Here is an 18,454-nt window from a genome sequence, read left to right as displayed (position 1 = left end):
GACAAAGCACTGCAACGGCAACACAAAGATCAAAAGATCTCACCAAAATTATTGGAGGAACCAAAAAAAAAAAACTTAAAACAAAAAATTAAATTAAAAAAAAAAAGGCGGAAGAAAATTATTTTCTTCTTCTCCGCTTCTGCTACGATTCTTCTTCTTCTCCATCTTCTTCATCTAATACAAAAAAAAAAAAAAAAGCTTAGAACAGATCCAGAGCTAATTTTAGCTATTAAAACCAAATTCGAAATCCCTAAAGAAACTCTAAATCTAGGGTTTTTTTTCTCTTCTTATACACAGAAGGTGAGTCGTCGTGGTGAGCTCCTTCGGGGACTCCAAAGATGATGATCTCCAGAGGTTTATTCGGATGGTCTCCACCTCATATGCAACCGTTAACTCCAGTCTCTGAAGTCTCCGAGCCTCCCGAGTCTCCTTCTCCTTATCTCGACCCTGGTGCTGAGTCTGGTGGTGGTGGCACGGGTACGGCGGCGGCGCAAGCGCAAGCGGACGCTGATGAAGAGATTGATGAGCTAGACGAGGTTGAGCCACCTCCTGCTGCTGTTCCTTTCTCTCAGCTCTTCGCTTGCGCTGACCGTTTCGATTGGGTGCTTATGATTGTTGGTTCCGTTGCTGCTGCTGCTCATGGTACTGCGCTTATTGTTTACTTGCATTACTTCGCCAAGATTGTTGAGGTTCTTGCTTTCTCTAATGATTCGACTCACCAGAGATCTCGGGATCAGTTTGACCGGCTCGTCGAGGTTAGTTTCGCTTTTGACGATTTACCTCCGAATTGGCTTTTGGCTTAATTATTATGTGTTTCTCAGTTTGCCATTAGAATAGTTTGGAGGGAGAGAGAGACTGAGAGAAAGAGTGTTTTGAACTGTTTAGCTTCAGTTTCCATTATTGAAAGCATTGATACGAACCAGCCATCTCAAGTTACTTATGCTCATTTGTGCAGCTTTCATTGACTATCGTCTACATCGCCGGGGGTGTTTTCTTTTCTGGTTGGATTGGTAAGTTGTTTTTTGCTTAATATACATATTTAAATGTTTCTTATTTAACAGTCACTCTTACTAAATGTTTCTTATAATAGAGGTTTCTTGCTGGATTCTGACTGGAGAGAGGCAGACCGCTGTGATCAGGTCCAAGTATGTCCAAGTACTATTGAATCAGGATATGAGTTTCTTTGATACATATGGTAATAATGGGGATATTGTGAGCCAAGTGCTGAGCGATGTCTTACTCATTCAGTCAGCTTTAAGCGAAAAAGTATGTCTGTCCAGCTCCCTTTATATTGACTACTATGAGTTTTCTCGTTCATATCTTTCTTTTTCACTGTGAGTGATATGCTATTTCTCTAATCTTCTTCCTGTTCCTGGACTTTGCAGGTTGGAAATTATATTCATAACATGGCTACGTTTATCAGTGGACTTATTATTGGATTTGTCAACTGCTGGGAAATTGCATTGATTACATTAGCCACCGGTCCTTTCATTGTTGCTGCAGGAGGCATATCAAATATTTTTCTCCACAGACTTGCTGAGAACATACAAGATGCATATGCTGAAGCAGCCGGCATTGCTGAACAGGTATTAGGATTGATAGGTTTATTAAGACATTATGGAATTAGCATCAAGATTTTCTCTTCGCCGCAATCTAAAAACTTGAAGTTTTTTTCCAGTATGATCGCTGAATACTTGAAGTATGAAAACTGGAAGCTAAAAACTAACTGTTAAAAGTTTGTATAACTATATTTTCTCACATACATATGTGCCTTGTTGGCATCGAACTTTCTTTTTCTGCATATTTTGACTTAGAATTATGCTTAGAGAGTTAAGCATCTTTTCTTTTTAGCTCTTATTTAATCAAACTTTTTTTGTTAAGTTCAGAAAATGGTAGGCAGAATCCAAGAGGGTTAAGATTGCACTTAGGCACGAATTTCTAGGTTACTTCAGTAGATACTGTGAGGTTACCGCGATTAAGAATCAGTTTAGCTTCTGCCAGTTTATGCATGATTACAAGTGATTTTGTAATGTATACCCTACAGTTCCCGTTTTATAGTGCTCCCTTCCGAGATTAGTTTATTGCCTCAGTTAGAGTCTGGTATGAATATTCTAATTCTTAGAATAATTTATCTTAAATGTGCAGGCAATCTCTTACATTAGGACTTTATATGCCTTTACAAATGAAACTCTAGCAAAATATTCATATGCAACCTCCCTTCAAGCAACCTTGAGATATGGCATATTAATTAGTCTTGTGCAAGGCCTTGGACTTGGATTTACTTATGGGCTTGCTATATGCTCGTGTGCCCTGCAACTTTGGATTGGACGATTCTTCGTTAACAATGGAAGGGCAAATGGTGGAGAAATCATAGCAGCTCTTTTTGCTGTTATTTTAAGTGGCCTGTAAGCTTTTCTGCTGGTGGAGAAATCTTCCCAGTCTCTACTCTCTACTAACATCATATTTAATACATGTTCGGTTGATGTTAGCATTACATTTACATACATACACATGTTATTACATGGAATAATGTCTTGATTATGCATATTCTGTTGGGCAGGGGTTTAAACCAAGCTGCTACGAACTTCTATTCTTTTGATCAAGGAAGGATTGCTGCGTATAGACTTTTTGAGATGATAACTCGTTCTTCTTCTGTGGCTAATCAAGAAGGAGATGTGCTGGCTTCTGTTCAAGGAAATATTGAGTTCCGGAATGTGTATTTCAGTTATCTGTCACGGCCTGAAATTCCAATCTTGAGTGGATTTTACCTGACGGTTCCTGCTAAAAAAGCAGTTGCACTTGTTGGTAGAAATGGTTCTGGAAAAAGCAGCATCATTCCGTTAATGGAACGATTTTATGATCCAACATTAGGTACTTTGACTTGTCATTTAAGATGCACCACTCACCTGTCCATGGAGAAAATTATGAGCTGACTCCATCTTTGGTTTTCTCTTATGCAGGAGAAGTTCTCCTTGATGGAGCAAATATTAAAAATCTAAAACTGGAGTGGCTGAGAAGCCAAATAGGCCTGGTTACCCAGGAGCCTGCTCTGCTAAGCTTGAGCATAAGAGAGAATATTGCATATGGTCGTGATGCTACTCATGATCAGATAGAGGAGGCAGCCAAAATTGCGCATGCACACACATTTATCAGCTCACTTGAGAAAGGATATGAAACTCAGGTAGACATCATGTGAAAAAAAACTGTTATGAAATCCTGTTTTCTTTCAGTTGGTATTCAACATTGAAGTGGGAAATGCCTTGTTTGTCTTCTAGGTCGGGAGAGCCGGTTTATCAATGACAGAGGAGCAGAAAATAAAACTTTCGATTGCTAGAGCTGTGCTTTTGAACCCAACAATTCTTCTGCTAGATGAAGTAACTGGAGGACTAGACTTCGAAGCTGAAAGAATTGTTCAGGAGGCTCTCGATCTTCTGATGTTGGGACGGTCAACGATAATAATAGCCCGACGATTAAGTTTGATTAGAAATGCTGACTATATTGCCGTGATGGAGGAAGGTCAGCTCGTTGAAATGGGTACACACGATGAATTGATAAATCTTGGTGGGCTGTATGCTGAGCTTCTGAAGTGTGAAGAAGCAACAAAGCTTCCAAGAAGGTATGATAGCTTAGAACTTAATTATTAAGTCGTGTAGTAGTCATGTGGCAGACTATATGTTTGGGCATTGGTTTCTGTTGTTATAATCTCTAGGAGTGTGAATTTTCTGGTGCTTACTTGTGAAGGAATTTTTATGTTGGTCCAGGATGCCAGTTAGGAACTACAAGGAGTCTGCGGTGTTTCAGGTTGAGAGAGACTCGTCAGCTGACTGTGGCATCCAAGAACCATCATCACCCAAAATGATCAAGTCTCCATCTCTTCAGAGAGGTAATGGTGTGTTCCGTCCCCAGGACCTGTGTTTTAATACTGAAGAATCACCTAATGATCATAGCCCTGCACCTGAGAAAGTGGGGGAAAATGGCTTGCCTCTGGACGATGCTGATAAAGAGCCAACTATCAAAAGGCAAGATAGTTTCGAGATGAGGTTACCAGAACTTCCTAAAATTGATGTTCAGTGTCCCCGTCAAAAATCAAACGGTTCAGATCCAGAGTCCCCTGTTTCACCCCTTTTAACATCCGATCCTAAAAACGAGCGTTCTCATTCACAGACGTTTAGTCGTCCTCTTAGTTTTTCTGATGACACTACAGCAAATGGTAAGTGGGCTAAGGATGCTCAACACAAGAAGTCACCTTCATTTTGGAGGTTGGCACAGCTTAGTTTCCCAGAGTGGCTTTATGCTGTATTAGGGAGTCTTGGTGCTGCCATCTTTGGCTCTTTCAATCCTCTTCTGGCTTATGTCATTGCGTTGGTAGTGACAGAATATTATAAAAGCAAAGGAGGCCACCTGCGCGAGGAGGTTGACAAATGGTGTTTAATCATTGCCTGCATGGGGATTGTGACAGTTGTTGCCAATTTCTTGCAGCACTTCTATTTTGGCATAATGGGGGAGAAAATGACGGAGAGAGTTCGGAGGATGATGTTCTCAGGTATTGGAAATTTTTTACTCATTATAATTTACTTCACCAAATTTTAACTATTTTTACTTGCCTCAGTTCATTAATTTTCCTGATATTACAGCAATGCTGCGTAATGAAGTTGGATGGTTCGATGATGAAGAGAACAGTCCAGATACGTTATCCATGCGTTTAGCAAATGATGCTACTTTTGTCCGAGCTGCCTTCAGCAACAGGCTTTCAATATTTATTCAAGATAGTTTTGCCGTTATTGTTGCTCTTCTTATTGGGTTGCTGCTTGGTTGGCGTTTGGCCCTTGTTGCATTGGCAACTTTGCCAATTCTCACACTTTCTGCCATTGCTCAGGTTTGCATTGTTCCTTCTAGAATTTTTTTTGAAATTGAGTATTATATTTTAGTCAGTTTGTGTTCATTATCCCCTCTATGACATGTGTTTCTGATTTTGCAAACCTTCAAACTCAAGTAGAGATTTAGCATGTATCTCATTCTTTTTCCTCATTCTCAATGCACGTAGCTCAGAAATGTTTATTTATTCAGCAGACACAACATTCTAATCATCCCCAAAACGATTTTGCAGAAACTGTGGCTTGGCGGATTCTCAAAAGGCATACAGGAGATGCATAGAAAGGCATCTTTAGTCCTCGAGGATGCTGTTAGAAACATCTACACTGTTGTTGCTTTCTGTGCTGGTAACAAAGTGATGGAACTGTACAGGATGCAGCTCCAGCGGATACTCAGACAGAGCTTTCTCCATGGGATGGTCATTGGTTTTGCGTTTGGTTTCTCACAGTTTCTTCTTTTCGCCTGCAATGCGCTCCTCCTATGGTGCACTGCGTTATCTGTTAACCGCGGATATATGAAATTATCCACAGCTATAACAGAGTACATGGTTTTCTCATTTGCTACATTTGCCCTTGTCGAGCCATTTGGATTAGCACCGTACATCCTCAAGCGACGTAAGTCTCTCATTTCAGTTTTTGAGATCATAGATCGAGTCCCTACAATTGAACCAGATGATAACTCTGCTCTCAAACCGCCTAATGTCTACGGAAGCATTGAACTGAGGAACATCGACTTCTGCTACCCAACTCGACCCGAGGTACTTGTGCTGAGCAACTTCAGTCTGAAAATCAGTGGCGGACAGACCGTAGCTGTGGTTGGCGTTTCGGGTTCTGGAAAAAGCACAATAATCTCACTAGTAGAGAGATACTACGACCCAGTTGCTGGTCAAGTCCTACTAGATGGGAGAGACTTAAAGTTGTATAATTTGAGATGGTTGAGAAGCCACATGGGTTTGGTTCAGCAAGAACCAATAATCTTTTCCACAACAATCAGAGAGAATATCATATATGCAAGACATAATGCGAGTGAAGCTGAGATGAAGGAAGCAGCAAGAATTGCAAATGCTCACCATTTCATCAGCAGCTTACCTCACGGTTACGACACACATATCGGGATGAGAGGCGTGGAACTTACCCCGGGACAGAAACAGAGAATAGCGATAGCGCGGGTAGTGCTGAAGAATGCTCCCATCATCTTAATAGATGAAGCAAGCTCGTCTATCGAATCTGAATCGAGCCGGGTTGTGCAGGAGGCTCTTGACACATTGATTATGGGGAACAAAACAACGATTCTAATAGCACATAGAGCGGCTATGATGAGACATGTGGATAACATTGTGGTTCTCAATGGAGGGAGGATAGTAGAGGAAGGTACACATGATTCTTTAACAGCAAAGAACGGATTGTATGTCCGTTTGATGCAACCACATTTCGGTAAAGGTTTACGCCAACATCGACTAATATAGAGTTTGAGGCTCTCTCGATGATAGAAATGATTTTGGCATCTCTGATCAATAATTCCCGGGAGGGACAGCTAAATGCTAAAAATGATTTATACAACCACGGTTAGTTCTGAAGCAGATAGTGCCTGTAGATGTAGATTCCCATGGTGTTCGACCTGCTTATTCTTTTTTTTGGAGACGAAGCTTCAGAAGTAGGTCATGGTCATTGCTTCGTTCTCCAAGGTATATCGATTTTGCTCATTGAATCCGAAGATTTGAGAAGGGTGGTAAATCATTCGGGAAAGTGTTTATTTGTCTTTTCCGTAATTTTTTTTGTGCTGGTTTGATCTTGTAAAAACATGAATGATGTATGTAAAGTTTTTAAAGTGGTAGAGAATGTGTAAATGTATACACTTATTATTGCCCAAGATATGGGGTTAAAATTCAGAGAGATGAGAAAATGGGCACACCGGGCAATGTATTTCCGGAATCGACAATGTATGTGTTCCCGGACACATGTTGAGAAGCGTCATGAATGAGATAGCGAACAAGAGAGGTAAGCCCGGGATCCACAGTTTGTTGCACCTTCAACGGGACAATACGCTCGGTCACGTTCTTCATCCACTCTTTCTGCAGGAGACTTTCTGTAATCTCTGACTTGAAAAGCCCCGGTGCGATCGAGTTTACTCTGATCTTGTGAACGCCTAACTCAAGTGCCATCATCCTCGACATAGTATCAACTCCGCCTTTGGAACAAGCATATGCGAGTCCACCGGGCAACAACCCACGGTGAAGCCCTGCGATTGATGAGATGTTTATCACCGAGCCACCGCGTTTAGCGTCACGCATCATAAGGCACACGTACTTGGAGACTAACCAAGGTCCGGTTAAGTTGGTCCTGAAGACTTTCTCCCATTCATCCTCTGACACATCCAAACTCGTCTTGACCTCGCCTCTGATTCCGGCATTGTTGATCAACACATCGATCTTTCCAAAGATTTCCCAAGCTTCCTTAACCGCTTTCTGAATTGTAGCTGCATCTGATGAAACGTCAAGCTCAAGAGCTGCAGCTTGGATTCCGGTTGAATTATAGCTGTTAATTTCAGAGCAGAGAGAGTTGAGTCTGTCGACACGACGAGCTGCTGCGATAATCTTACAGCCAGCTTTAGCCAGATCAAGACAAATCTCTCTTCCTATACCAGAAGAAGCTCCTGTCACAAGAACCACTTTGTCTTTAAGTTCACACCATGGCTCCAATTGCCTCGACACCTGCTTCTCCCCAAAACAAAAACAAAAATCAAGTAATTTCAGATTACATAGACAGAAGAAACACACGATCGATAATCTCAGTGGAATCATATGATGGAAAAAGACAACACAAAATCAAAATGCTAATCTCATAATTTTGAAGATAATAGAAAGAAAGAAAGATGGGACATGAGAGAGAAGGGTATATCTTACAGTTTGATGATTGCTCATATTTGTTTATCTGTGTGTCGTCGTCTTCGATGGATAAAGAGAAGCCCATAACGTAACCTTTATATATACAAAAATAAAAGTGTCAAAGAAGTGTAATTCGTACCACATTTAACATGTTTCACCCGAACCCATATGTTAAATACCGCGGTTCAAAAGACAAGACACCAACTTGAACACGTCCATAACAAGACGGTTTGTGCCCAATCCGTAGTATCTAGGTCCCAATTAATAACAGCCTTACATTACATATTAAAGAAGCTTCGTGTACTAATCACCAGATCGACAATTTAACGTGGCAATCTTAGTCTTTAACAGATTCGTGCAACCCATCTGCAAACTTATTAGGTTTTGATATGAATACTCGACATTATCAAGACGCAATGATGTTCCCTGTCTTCTTTTGGCAACAAGCAAAAAAACAATTCATATATTATAACGTCTTTAGAGCAAGATTATTGGGGGGTTCATATAAGGGAAGTTCTTAAATTTTTTATGAATTAATTGTGTACTGTTTGGAATATAAGAATCCATAATCTTTTAGATAAAATTTTCTCTTTTATTGGTAGGTTCTTATTTTGGGAATATTATTTTTGAAAATATTGTTTTTTAAAATTTAAAAATTTTAAATAGAATAGAAGTGGTATAAATGTGTAAACATTTAAGATTTTATAAAACTAGAAAATAATGCATTTTAATTAATTTTTAAACATACAAAACATAATAAAAACATTAATACATATTACAACAGAAGTGCAATTTATAAATGGAGAGAATGATTAATTTTAATACTGATTTGCTCCAAATTTAAGATAGTTTGATCTACATCATCATGATAATATCATTTTCCCTGTTTCCTAACCATACAAAGGAAATTACCTTGGCAGCAGAAACATGAATTTGGTACCAAGAAGCCGTGTAGTGCAAAGTAGCACTTATGTTAATAATCGAACCACCACGAGTTGATGAGTCTCTCCCAGGCCCATCTTTCTTAAGATACTTAAGTGCTGCGTGACACATGTTGAATGTTCCTACTGCATCAATGTCCAAGACTGCACACACACACACACAATAAAAACGTTTCCTTTAGCTAAACGAACACACTCAAATTGACAAAACCTCAGGCACAATTCCTCTCAAATCATTAATCAAAAAGTGAACCGAACCTGTTCTGAAGCCATTAGGAGACAGATCCTCAGCAGCAGCGAGGAAATTGCCAGCAGCAGCGTTAACAAGAACATCAATTTTACCAGACTAATTACTGTAGACCTAAGAGTTATCTAACTTTGAGGTTTTGTATTCACGCAGAATCAATTAGGCAGATCCCGAGATTCTATACAACAGAAAGAAAAAAAATGATGAGCAAACAAGAGGTAGGACACACTTACATTGTCGTAAACTGGTGAATAAGAGCAGATTCGGTGTACCGTTTCTATTTTGAACACGGGCAGGAACTGGAACAGATGAATTATTGCCAGAAGCTGCTCTTCTATCTGCTAGTATCTGCAATGAAAAATAAGAAAGTTCGATGGAGAAAGTAGAGATGGAAAACAGTACCAAGTAGACCATATTCCTTGCCACTGAAGTTTATCAAGTTCTATATATGTATTCCATTTTTGCAGAAGATGATACTGTCTTCAAAATAATGCATACATACACATGGACCAACAAATAGTTTGACAAGAAAGCCTAACCATGGCATAATTATCTAACTTTCAAAAGCAATGTAATGAATACTAGAGAAAAGGGATATGAATGACAAACCTCAAGGCCGACACAAACGGGAAGCTGAGTCTTTGTATGTTGCTTAATGGCAGATGAGTCTTTTTCAGTCATGTAGACGGAATATCCCAAACACCCATAGTAAAAATCTGCTAAGGTCCTCCCTTCTTTAGAAGCTTCAGCTTCAGATTGTCCAACAACGTAATCAGGAACTACAAATTTATGAAAAGCCATGACTGAATGCAGAAACCATGAGAGCCAAAACAAAGAGTAGTAACAAAACACCATCTCAATTCAGAATTCGTGATAAAAAAATGAAAACAAGCTATAGCTATAAAGCATACAGGCTTTGTTCTGAATCAGAACCTTATCTTGGTTCTTATCCTTGCAATTAGTTTTATGAATTGGTTGAGAGATAGTTACAGAGCAAGAGCAACACAAATCTACAGGCTCAGTAACTTAAACAAAGAATATATCAGTAAATTAACAGAATTAATGATCTAATTTTCTACAGCTACTACACCAAGCTATTGACCCCACTGATTCCACATGAAAAACGATTCAAAGCAATAAAAGTTGAGAAAAAAGCAGACCCAAATCTGTCAAAATAAAACCACACACAAGCGATTAAGGATTCGCCACTAACAATATCAAAAAAAATGGATCATACCAGAACCCTTCCTCTGATTCCAAATCAATCGATTCCAAATTATTCTTTCTGATTCCAAATTCCTTTGTCGTTTCAGCATATCGCGAGAGAAAGAGAGAGAGGAAAATAAATCTGAGTTTAGAGGAATTTGGAATCAGAAGGAAGGGTTTGGAATCTGCCGATTCAAATCGCCTCCGACCCAACACTCCACTGATTCTATAACCTCCGATTAAAGTAGACCTTTCTTTGTCGGATCGAGACTTGATCGCGAGAGAAACAGAGAAAGAGAGAAGAGATTAATTGTCTCAAAAAAAAAAAAATTCGCTTTTGTATTATTCTGTCCACCAACGATATAAGGACACGTAGCGTCTCTTATAAATCATTTGAGTCTATTATATAAGAGAGCCTCTTCTGTTTTTTTTGTTTCTTTTAATTTATTTTTTTGTCACAAAAACTCTAAGAACCTTGCTATGAACTCCCGATAACCACGAGTTTCTCGCGTACAGATTGGCTTATTGTGTTCACTGTTCAGGCTCCACAATAAAGCGTTCAGTACTGTATTATTTCTAAAATATCTAAATAAACTGATAAAGAATATGAAGACTTGGAGACCAATGTGCCAATTGAATTTTGAGTTGGTTTAATACTAAACCGGGACCATAGAAGTAGAATAAAGAAATTGGAACAAGACCTAAAGAAAAGATATGGACTCATCAACAAATACCACCAAAACCATATAATTAATCTTCGAATCCAAAGATTAAAAAAAAAAAGCATATAACAAAAGATAATATCTTAATTTCTCTAGCAAAACTGGAGACTATGGAAAAAGAAAAACCAGAAGTCTGTTTTCAACCGGATAAAGTGAAATCACAGAGCTGACAGATGGATGAGATTTAGATGATCCCGATTTTGTTAGCCACGTCCAAAGCATCATAATCAGGAGTCAACCTCACATACGCTTTCTTCGTTCCATCGGGCCTGTAACAAAAAGATACATTATAACATCATCTCTTCAAGTAAAAAACGAAGACTAAGGTGATGTTTTTTTAGTTTTCCAAGTGTGTTTTTTACCTAATGAGGGTGTTGACTTTCTTGGTCTGAATGTCATACATCTTCTTGACAGCATCTTTGATCTTCTTCTTGTCAGCACGGATGTCAACAATGAAGACTAAAGTGTTGTTGTCTTCGATCTTCTTCATGGCAGATTCAGTAGTGAGAGGGTACTTGAGGATCTGGTAATGATCCAATTTGTTCCTTGGCGTTGCACTGAGTCGTGGGTACTTGGGATTCCTAGGAATGCTCAATGTCTTTGGCCTGTGGAAAGTCACCTTTGTCCTGATCTTCTTAGCAGACTTCTTAATGATCTGGCCAGATTTCACTGCTTTGGCAGCTTTCAAGGCCTTGGCCTTAGGGTCGGCCTTCTTGGTGACATCAACTGCAAAAACAATGGAGCATTATAAAAAGGATTTGGCAAAAACCTGAATTTGTATATGAGCTATTACAATGGTTACTATTAACGAAATGCAAATACATTTTAAACAATCGTCATAATCCCAAAACACTTTATGTTCAATACCATATCAACATCAGACTCGTTTCTATAAAGACAACAGCTCATAAGAAAGTTTTCATCCTTGGCAAATCACAGAGAAACAAGCACATGATCAGATGAAACCATAATAGAAAAAAGTCACATCAGCACGAGTAAGAGAAACGTAATGATCAAAACACGATATATTAACAGAGTCAGACAAGAATCATACATTTCAGAAAGCTGTTCAGTCACAGTATTGGTTATTGATAAAACAAAGTATTTACAAGCAATCGTGAATACAGCATATTAAGAAGACGATTTGGGAATCAAAATTTGTAAATCAAAGTAACAAGAAACAAATCAGATAACAATGAGAGAAAAAAAAAAAAACAAATATAAAGGCCTCACCTTTAGCTGGAGCCATTACTCAAAGATAGATCCTTTCAAAGAAACCTGCAAAACCCAGAAAATCAAATCAGTAAAGAAAATGATAGCAATTGAAGCTGAGAAGAAGGGGTTACAACGGGAGATCGAGAGAGATGAGAAGGACGAACCTGAGCGGCGAAACAGAAACCCTAAAAAAACTCAGCAGCTTCCAAGCTGCTCTGAGGTTTTTATTTATTTGTAAATGGGAAAAGGTGAAAATGAAATCAAAGAGTAAACCCTAGATTGATTTCATTTTGGGCCTTGTATACAGTAGTGGGCTTTCTTTATATAAGCCCATTAGGAACTAGGTTAATAAATTGACGAAGTGATGAAATTTACTTCAGGAAGATTTTGTGAACGTATTCATTGAACAAATAGAAAACTGTAACTAAAAAACCAAGATGGGGACATCAAATGCTTATTCTAACCAAACTCCAAATTCTAGATTACTTTTGATTTTTAGATTAATTTTTGTACCAAATATATCTACATGTACAGTAGTCAGTAGTGTCACCAAGTGAGGCCTTGAGGAGAAACAGAAATGACATTTCGTTTGGTTTTACAGTATTACTGTTTTTGAGAGAGAAAAAAAAAAGAGAACTTTGTGCAAAAACCAAAATTGGAGGGCAAGGAAAACAGTAAATCAAGTGTTTAAGATGGTAATTATTCAATTAGACTTCAAAACCTACAGAGTTCTTTACTTGATGAATAAACGAAAAGGAAAAGTTTAACAAAAGAAACTATTGTGGCTGAGCTGTATTTGTAAACATTTGTAACAAGTCCATTATCTAAAATCCTCATAAAGCCCCTACCTTACAGTTTTATATCTGATAATGCTAACAATGGCCCTTGAGGACTTAATGTGATAGAAGTTGTTTTTTTTTCCTCACTGTACAAAAGAGCTGTTTCCCTCCTTCCAACATCAACTTCCATAAGCGCAGAGAGAAAGATCTCTGCATCAGACGTTAAACAGAAAGAACAATAAGGTTTATGAGATTTTTGTAAACCAATCATTCGAGCTTTTATGTTTTTTGTTCCAACGATCCTCTAACTCAAATCAATCAGAAGACAGCAAATAAAGATAATTCAGAAGTGACAATCAAGATGGGATGCAATTGTAAGGAAAAAGTATTAGGAACTGCGTTCCGAGAAAAAATTTCTCACCTAAGCTGAATGAAATACTTGGAAAGTATTGAGGTCGAAGGAATCTGTGAAAGAAAAAGAAAAGAAAAAAACAGAGTAAATGTGTAGAACTTGCGGGCTGGTGCTATAGCACACTCAGCAGTGCAAGAAACTCTGTCTGATCCTCAGCTTCCCTAACTATCTGTGAACAAAAAAGAGAAGCAAGTTATCAGTTACACACATCAAAAGGATCATAACAAGTTGAAACCATGCAAACACTACAAAATAAATCAGTACATACAACTGCTGAATTCATATGGATTCTATATCTTCAGTAATGAAAGTGCTGGGATTGTAATTTTCATCTTCAAATTTAGTTTGGTTGGCTAAGACATGACAAAGATGACCAAGCAGACTTTAAAACTAGTAAAAAGTAACAGAGCATCTAAAGTTTTGGCGATTACCTTTATAGGGGTATCTTTAGGCAAGTCCATCTGAGACAAAATGGATTCACCAACCTGTATCCAATCAACATTCTCCCCAGTGTCCGCCGCTTTGTTGCTATCTATTAGAGAACAGTTGTTATCAAAAGAGAATGACTTTCCTATCCAAATGTACAAAATCCTACTACCCGTTTCTCCTACAGCATCACTTGGCAACGGGATTGCTATAACAGATTCTGAATCTAAGCAACCTCTGCTCAGTTCTGTAATCATCTCCATACTTGGCCACCGACATGCTAAAGGCTGGCCCAAGTTATCACCTCCAGATTTGTGTTTATCAGATGTACGACTGATTAAGGATATCATTTCCTTCTGTGGCAAATCTGACTCAGCAGTTCTCTCTTTGCAGTCATTTGGTGGATTTAGATCGCCATTTCTAATACCCTCCAAGTTGAAGACTATGTCAATACTATCATCCGGATGTAAAGTAAAAGCAGGTGTGCCTCTGTTAGAATCAACCAAACCTGGTAGTTTCAGCGATCCTTTCAGACTGCCTCTACGCTCTGCAAGAGAGGGTGAAGCCTTTCTATTTGGTGACGGTTCAATGTAAGGCTGTGGAGAATTATTGACACCACGAGATTCTTTAGGAGAAGTCTGGGATGGGAGGAGAGACAGGCTGGAAAATTTCGGCAATGTCAACGATGGTGGAATAGAAGAAGGTCTCAAGGACGAGCGCCCAGATGATTGTGAGAAACTCTTTAAGCTATTGCCTGAATTTGTTGAACATACAGAATCCGGAGAAAGAAAAGGAGGCGATGCAGATGACGATGAAGAAGTTGTTGAGGAAGGTGAGGCTGATGAATGCACGATCATCATCGAATCAGAATAGACCCTCGATAGAGGCGTTTTGGAGACATACCGAAAACCCTTCTCAAACCTTGATGCAAACTTACATTTCAGTGAGCTCCAACTGTTTTCCCTAGCAGGAAGATGAGTCTCATGTTCGTTGTTGGATGAAGCTAAAGTTGGCACAAAACCTCCCTCGATGGCTTTCTGGAAAATCTCAAAATCCAGATTATATGCGTCGACCTTCCTGTCACCTGGTTGAATTTTAACCACCGAGCCCCCGATCATAGGCAAAATGCTTGCAAAAGCGTCCCAGTAATAAGCAGGCTCATCGCCTTCTCTGACCACCATAATAGGTGCTTCGACTTTCTCATATCGAGCAATCTGACAAACAGCAGCTTTTGCATCTCTTTCCATGATGGTTTCACACTGCCTACCAACCCAAATGTAAATCGCAGAAGGTAAGTGAATGATAAATGCACCTCTTGAATCCAGAGAAGACGGGCAAGGATCATTCAACAGTTTTGGAACAAGATGCAAAGGATCATAAGGAGAGTGTGGAGACATTCTGTACATCCTAAGTAAGGAAGTAGGGCTTAGCGGGAACGCATGAACCCTCTTTTGGCACTGTAACAATTGGCAAGCAAAGCCCATGTTAGGATCAGCAATACCTCTAGCAGACTTAACATACTGAAATGCATCGTCGAAACTTTGCCCTTCTCTCCACATCAGATATGCAATTACCAACGAGGTAGATCGTGAAACTCCTTGACAACAATGAACAAAGATCCTTCCACTTTGCTCCCTCACGTCTTCAAAGTAGTCAAACACATCGTACAGAATACTAGTTATATCCTCTGACGGACTATCCTGTAACCACAGGGATCTATAACAAAAATCAGACTTGAAGTATTCCGGACAGATAAAACCAACGCAGTTGAGGATATGCGTGATCCCATTGTTCTTCAATATATTCTTATCTTTTGCCACAGCATCTCCTCCCACGTATATATGGTCAGCAACCTTTGAACACTCTTTATCAAAGTAAGCAATCTTCTCCCTCTTAGCTAGACCAGCGCTCTTATCTGAGACCCGCTGCTGCGTTGATGACAAATCGAGCTTCAATCTCTCCCCGGTTGTTTTGTTCCCGCTAGGTGTTGGTGGATGAGGCCACTCACCAACATCATCCGAACCCGCCTTAGGCCACTCATCTAAGCTCCTCCTAGAAATGGAAAGAGGCTGCAACGGTGGCAAACAAGCTCTAGCCTTGCTGTTGTGATGGGAACGAGGAGTTAAAGGAGGAGGTGGACATCTACTACGACTGGAGCCAGAAGTATTAGGACAGGGAATGTTGAGACTTTGCTCCTCACCCTCGGAAACTTGTGATGCAGTCCGTGAAGCAGACCAAGAGGCAGAACGCCAATACAGTTTCTTAGAACCAGGAGGAGGAGGCTCATCATTCCCCATGGCATCCTCTCTTCCCACCATCCAATCTTTTATCTCACAAAGACTTTAAAAACTTTTATCCCCAACACACACAAAAATTCCTCACAACAACATCTACTGTAAACAAAGGATCTTTGCTTCTCCCAGTGAAGGCTTTAATAAATCCACATCTGATCTAACAATTTAACCATCAAGCTCTCTCACGAATCAAATCAGTCTTTCCCAGACTTTAAAACCCTAAAAACATAACAAAATAACATGAGAGAAGAACTCAGTATCAGATCAAACACGACAAAAAGAAGGAAACAAGTCTGACCATACGATTTCACAATTCAGGAAAGAAAAAGAAAAAGGAGAGATTATAACCGAATTCAATAAGACCAGAATTAATACCTCGAGAAAGGACGATACAGAAACCTGAATGAAAAAAAAAAACGGAAACAGAAGAAAGTGAGAATCTGAAAAGATGATGACAAAAAGGGGGATGAAGCAATTCTCCTGGGTTGGTTATATATAGATATGAGAGTAAAGGAGAGAGATTTGGAACTTACGGAGTGAGGAGGATTGATAGAGCCGTCAAAGTTTGGATCTTTTTATATTTTTTTTTCTTTAGAGAAGAGAAGAGAAGAGAAGAGAGAGAATGGGGCAAAGCAAAAGCTGAAGATTGAAGAAGAAGAAGAATAAGAAAGAACACAACAAAGAGGAAAGATGGGAAGTGGGAGAAAACAGTAAATTTTTTTTTTAATTATAAAAAATTAATAATTCGTTTTTTACTTTTTCTATTATTATTTTAATTACTTTTGCTATTATTATTTTACTGTAATTATTTTTGGGGTATATTATAAAGTAACAGTAACGATTAAATTAACTTTTGACAATTATCTCCTGATTAGAGCTACAAGAAATTGAATTCTTATAGAAACGCGTTGAAACCTTTGAAACCAATTTGTCAGTATTTTTCTTTTATTGTTTGTCAAAAAACATAATTAATTTATTTAGAGTTTTAACTCTACATTTAGTTTCTTTTAACATGAAAGTAATTATTAAGTTAACTTTGGATTTCTTTGGTCAACTATACCTTTTTTTAACATACAAATAAAACCTGCTTTAAATACTATATTCAGTCTTACTTGTTTAATCAAAGCATTAATTATTCTTTTGAACAAATATTAATTACCATCCAATTCAAAAATAATGCTAAATACAGAAATAACTGCTTCATTTTGAATCTTTTTTTTTTTTCAAAATTTATTAACAAGACTAAATAAATTTTGATGAATTAAAAGAACTTAAAAGCATGATGATACTGATCATTATTGAGTAGACAGACATTTCTTAATAACTTTCCCCCGTGATAATTGACAGTGATGATTGTTCTTTTATTTATTCTCTATTTTTGTCTTGTTTGCAATATTATTATTATTATTATTTTGTATCTTTTCACTTGGATAAGAAATATAAACTTTTCTTTCATCGAAACAAAATATTTTTTTCCGCATAGACAGTAGACTTGAAACATACTATACTCTTTGTTTGTTCTATTTTAATGTAGCATTAAACTTTAATTAGTAACCACATTTACTAATATTGACAAGTCCAAGAGGAATGAACATATTATACGATTGTGTTATCAAAATCATGTTTTGGAGCGATAAATTATTTTGATACGACTGCAATAAGACCAAATAAAAGATTGTGGTTCGTTGTGTGTGGCATTGGCCTTATTCGATCTACATTATTACATTTTTGTTGACGTTTAAAGTGTGGTATGAACATATTTTAATACAAAACTAAACACACAATTCTAGTCTCTATCGCTTTTTTATCTATCACTACTGTTTGGTTACTTTTTTTGTTATTTTTTTTACTATTTGGTTATACTTATGCCGCTTTATGACAAATATTCATTCTGCATCGTTCACATAACGTTTTCTACCAATATCACCACTCGAAGTTTCGAATCATAATGTTAGTGGTTTGAATAACAAAATAATTAGTAAGAAAAAGAGACGTCAAAAGTTTTAGTGAAAAGTAGTTTTGAAAGCAATGGCAAGTTCTTGTGTTGTTGACCAGGCCGTGTGCAGTAGTTTTATTTTGTTTCCAAAAAGATGCTCAGTACTTACTGGTCATTGGTCAATGTATGATCACATATATTTCAGGCATAAAATTTACCTTAAATGTTATAGGATTTTTAGGCATGAAATATGTATAATGTATCCTATTAGTGTTGTTTGACACTTTCATGTGAATTACATAAAAAATTGCTGATATATTTATAAGCATACTGAATCTTAAAACTTTGTTTTTTTCTTCTTAAAGAAAATTGGTAGGTGAACTACAAATAAATTATATATGTTTAAAAAAATTACACTGAAATACTGAAAAAAGTATTCATTTAAACAAATCTTCTCTATTAATGCACTCTTAATTTGTATCTTCTAGGTTTCTCTTCTGTTAGCTCCCTTTAGTAGTTT

General features: G+C 37.9%; 4 protein-coding genes across 16 annotated transcripts; 1 reads left to right on the top strand and 3 right to left on the bottom strand.

Annotated features, from left to right (window-relative positions):
- On the top strand, window positions 1–6,741 carry LOC104712159 (ABC transporter B family member 20). 2 transcript variants are annotated; one of them, XM_087463955.1, is made up of 12 exons: window positions 32–755; window positions 956–1,010; window positions 1,091–1,266; window positions 1,386–1,586; window positions 2,146–2,405; window positions 2,561–2,871; window positions 2,961–3,181; window positions 3,276–3,616; window positions 3,762–4,210; window positions 4,370–4,543; window positions 4,635–4,876; window positions 5,108–6,741. In XM_087463955.1, exons 1-12 carry the CDS (start codon window positions 339–341, stop codon window positions 6,335–6,337), a joined length of 4,077 nt encoding a protein of 1,358 aa, XP_087320081.1. In that variant the 5' UTR covers window positions 32–338; the 3' UTR covers window positions 6,338–6,741. The 2 variants fall into 2 exon arrangements, with proteins under 2 accessions (XP_010427293.2, XP_087320081.1); XM_010428991.3 differs by having other exon boundaries at window positions 1–755; window positions 3,762–4,543.
- LOC104712162 (uncharacterized) lies at window positions 6,678–10,674 on the bottom strand. Of its 12 annotated transcripts, none has more exons than XM_010428997.3 (7): window positions 10,182–10,524; window positions 9,554–9,723; window positions 9,217–9,292; window positions 8,956–9,122; window positions 8,669–8,841; window positions 7,775–7,849; window positions 6,678–7,582 (listed from the first exon to the last, which is right to left on the bottom strand). In XM_010428997.3, the coding sequence occupies exons 6-7, from the start codon at window positions 7,790–7,792 to the stop codon at window positions 6,758–6,760; spliced, it is 843 nt and encodes a 280-aa protein (XP_010427299.2). In that variant the 5' UTR covers window positions 7,793–7,849; window positions 8,669–8,841; window positions 8,956–9,122; window positions 9,217–9,292; window positions 9,554–9,723; window positions 10,182–10,524; the 3' UTR covers window positions 6,678–6,757. The 12 variants fall into 12 exon arrangements, 8 of the variants coding, with proteins under 8 accessions (XP_010427299.2, XP_087320086.1, XP_019084887.1 ...); XM_087463960.1 differs by having other exon boundaries at window positions 10,158–10,522; XM_019229342.2 differs by having other exon boundaries at window positions 6,678–7,585; window positions 10,182–10,520.
- Window positions 10,675–10,881: 207 nt separating this feature from the next.
- On the bottom strand, window positions 10,882–12,377 carry LOC104712158 (large ribosomal subunit protein uL23y). Its single transcript, XM_010428990.3, has 4 exons — window positions 12,252–12,377; window positions 12,106–12,150; window positions 11,235–11,598; window positions 10,882–11,141 (listed from the first exon to the last, which is right to left on the bottom strand). Exons 2-4 carry the CDS (start codon window positions 12,119–12,121, stop codon window positions 11,057–11,059), a joined length of 465 nt encoding a protein of 154 aa, XP_010427292.2. The 5' UTR covers window positions 12,122–12,150; window positions 12,252–12,377; the 3' UTR covers window positions 10,882–11,056.
- A 394-nt stretch (window positions 12,378–12,771) lies between these two features.
- Window positions 12,772–16,710, bottom strand: LOC104712157 (protein-tyrosine-phosphatase MKP1). The gene is made up of 5 exons (XM_010428989.3): window positions 16,532–16,710; window positions 16,374–16,397; window positions 13,710–16,217; window positions 13,288–13,447; window positions 12,772–13,076 (listed from the first exon to the last, which is right to left on the bottom strand). Exons 3-4 carry the CDS (start codon window positions 16,020–16,022, stop codon window positions 13,391–13,393), a joined length of 2,370 nt encoding a protein of 789 aa, XP_010427291.1. The 5' UTR covers window positions 16,023–16,217; window positions 16,374–16,397; window positions 16,532–16,710; the 3' UTR covers window positions 12,772–13,076; window positions 13,288–13,390.
- Window positions 16,711–18,454: the final 1,744 nt, after the last annotated feature.

This window comes from Camelina sativa, chromosome 9 (genome assembly GCF_030686135.1).
Source record: "Camelina sativa cultivar CO46 ecotype springtype chromosome 9, ASM3068613v1".
In the NCBI taxonomy this organism is placed as follows: domain Eukaryota; kingdom Viridiplantae; phylum Streptophyta; class Magnoliopsida; order Brassicales; family Brassicaceae; genus Camelina; species Camelina sativa.
This window is presented reverse-complemented; position numbering and strand designations above follow the sequence as displayed.

Excerpts from the sequence above, each read along its gene's own strand:
- LOC104712159 (XM_010428991.3), top strand. The coding sequence starts at position 339 with ATGATGATCTCCAGAGGTTTATTCGGATGGTCTCCACCTCATATGCAA. Across the intron at positions 2,406-2,560 it reads GCTGTTATTTTAAGTGGCCT|GGGTTTAAACCAAGCTGCTA; the intron begins GTAAGCTTTTCT and ends TCTGTTGGGCAG. Across the intron at positions 3,182-3,275 it reads AGAAAGGATATGAAACTCAG|GTCGGGAGAGCCGGTTTATC; the intron begins GTAGACATCATG and ends TTTGTCTTCTAG.
- LOC104712158 (XM_010428990.3), bottom strand. Across the intron at positions 11,142-11,234 it reads AAAGTCAACACCCTCATTAG|GCCCGATGGAACGAAGAAAG; the intron begins GTAAAAAACACA and ends TTTTTGTTACAG.
- LOC104712157 (XM_010428989.3), bottom strand. The coding sequence starts at position 16,022 with ATGGTGGGAAGAGAGGATGCCATGGGGAATGATGAGCCTCCTCCTCCT. Across the intron at positions 13,448-13,709 it reads CTAAAGATACCCCTATAAAG|ATAGTTAGGGAAGCTGAGGA; the intron begins GTAATCGCCAAA and ends TTTTGTTCACAG.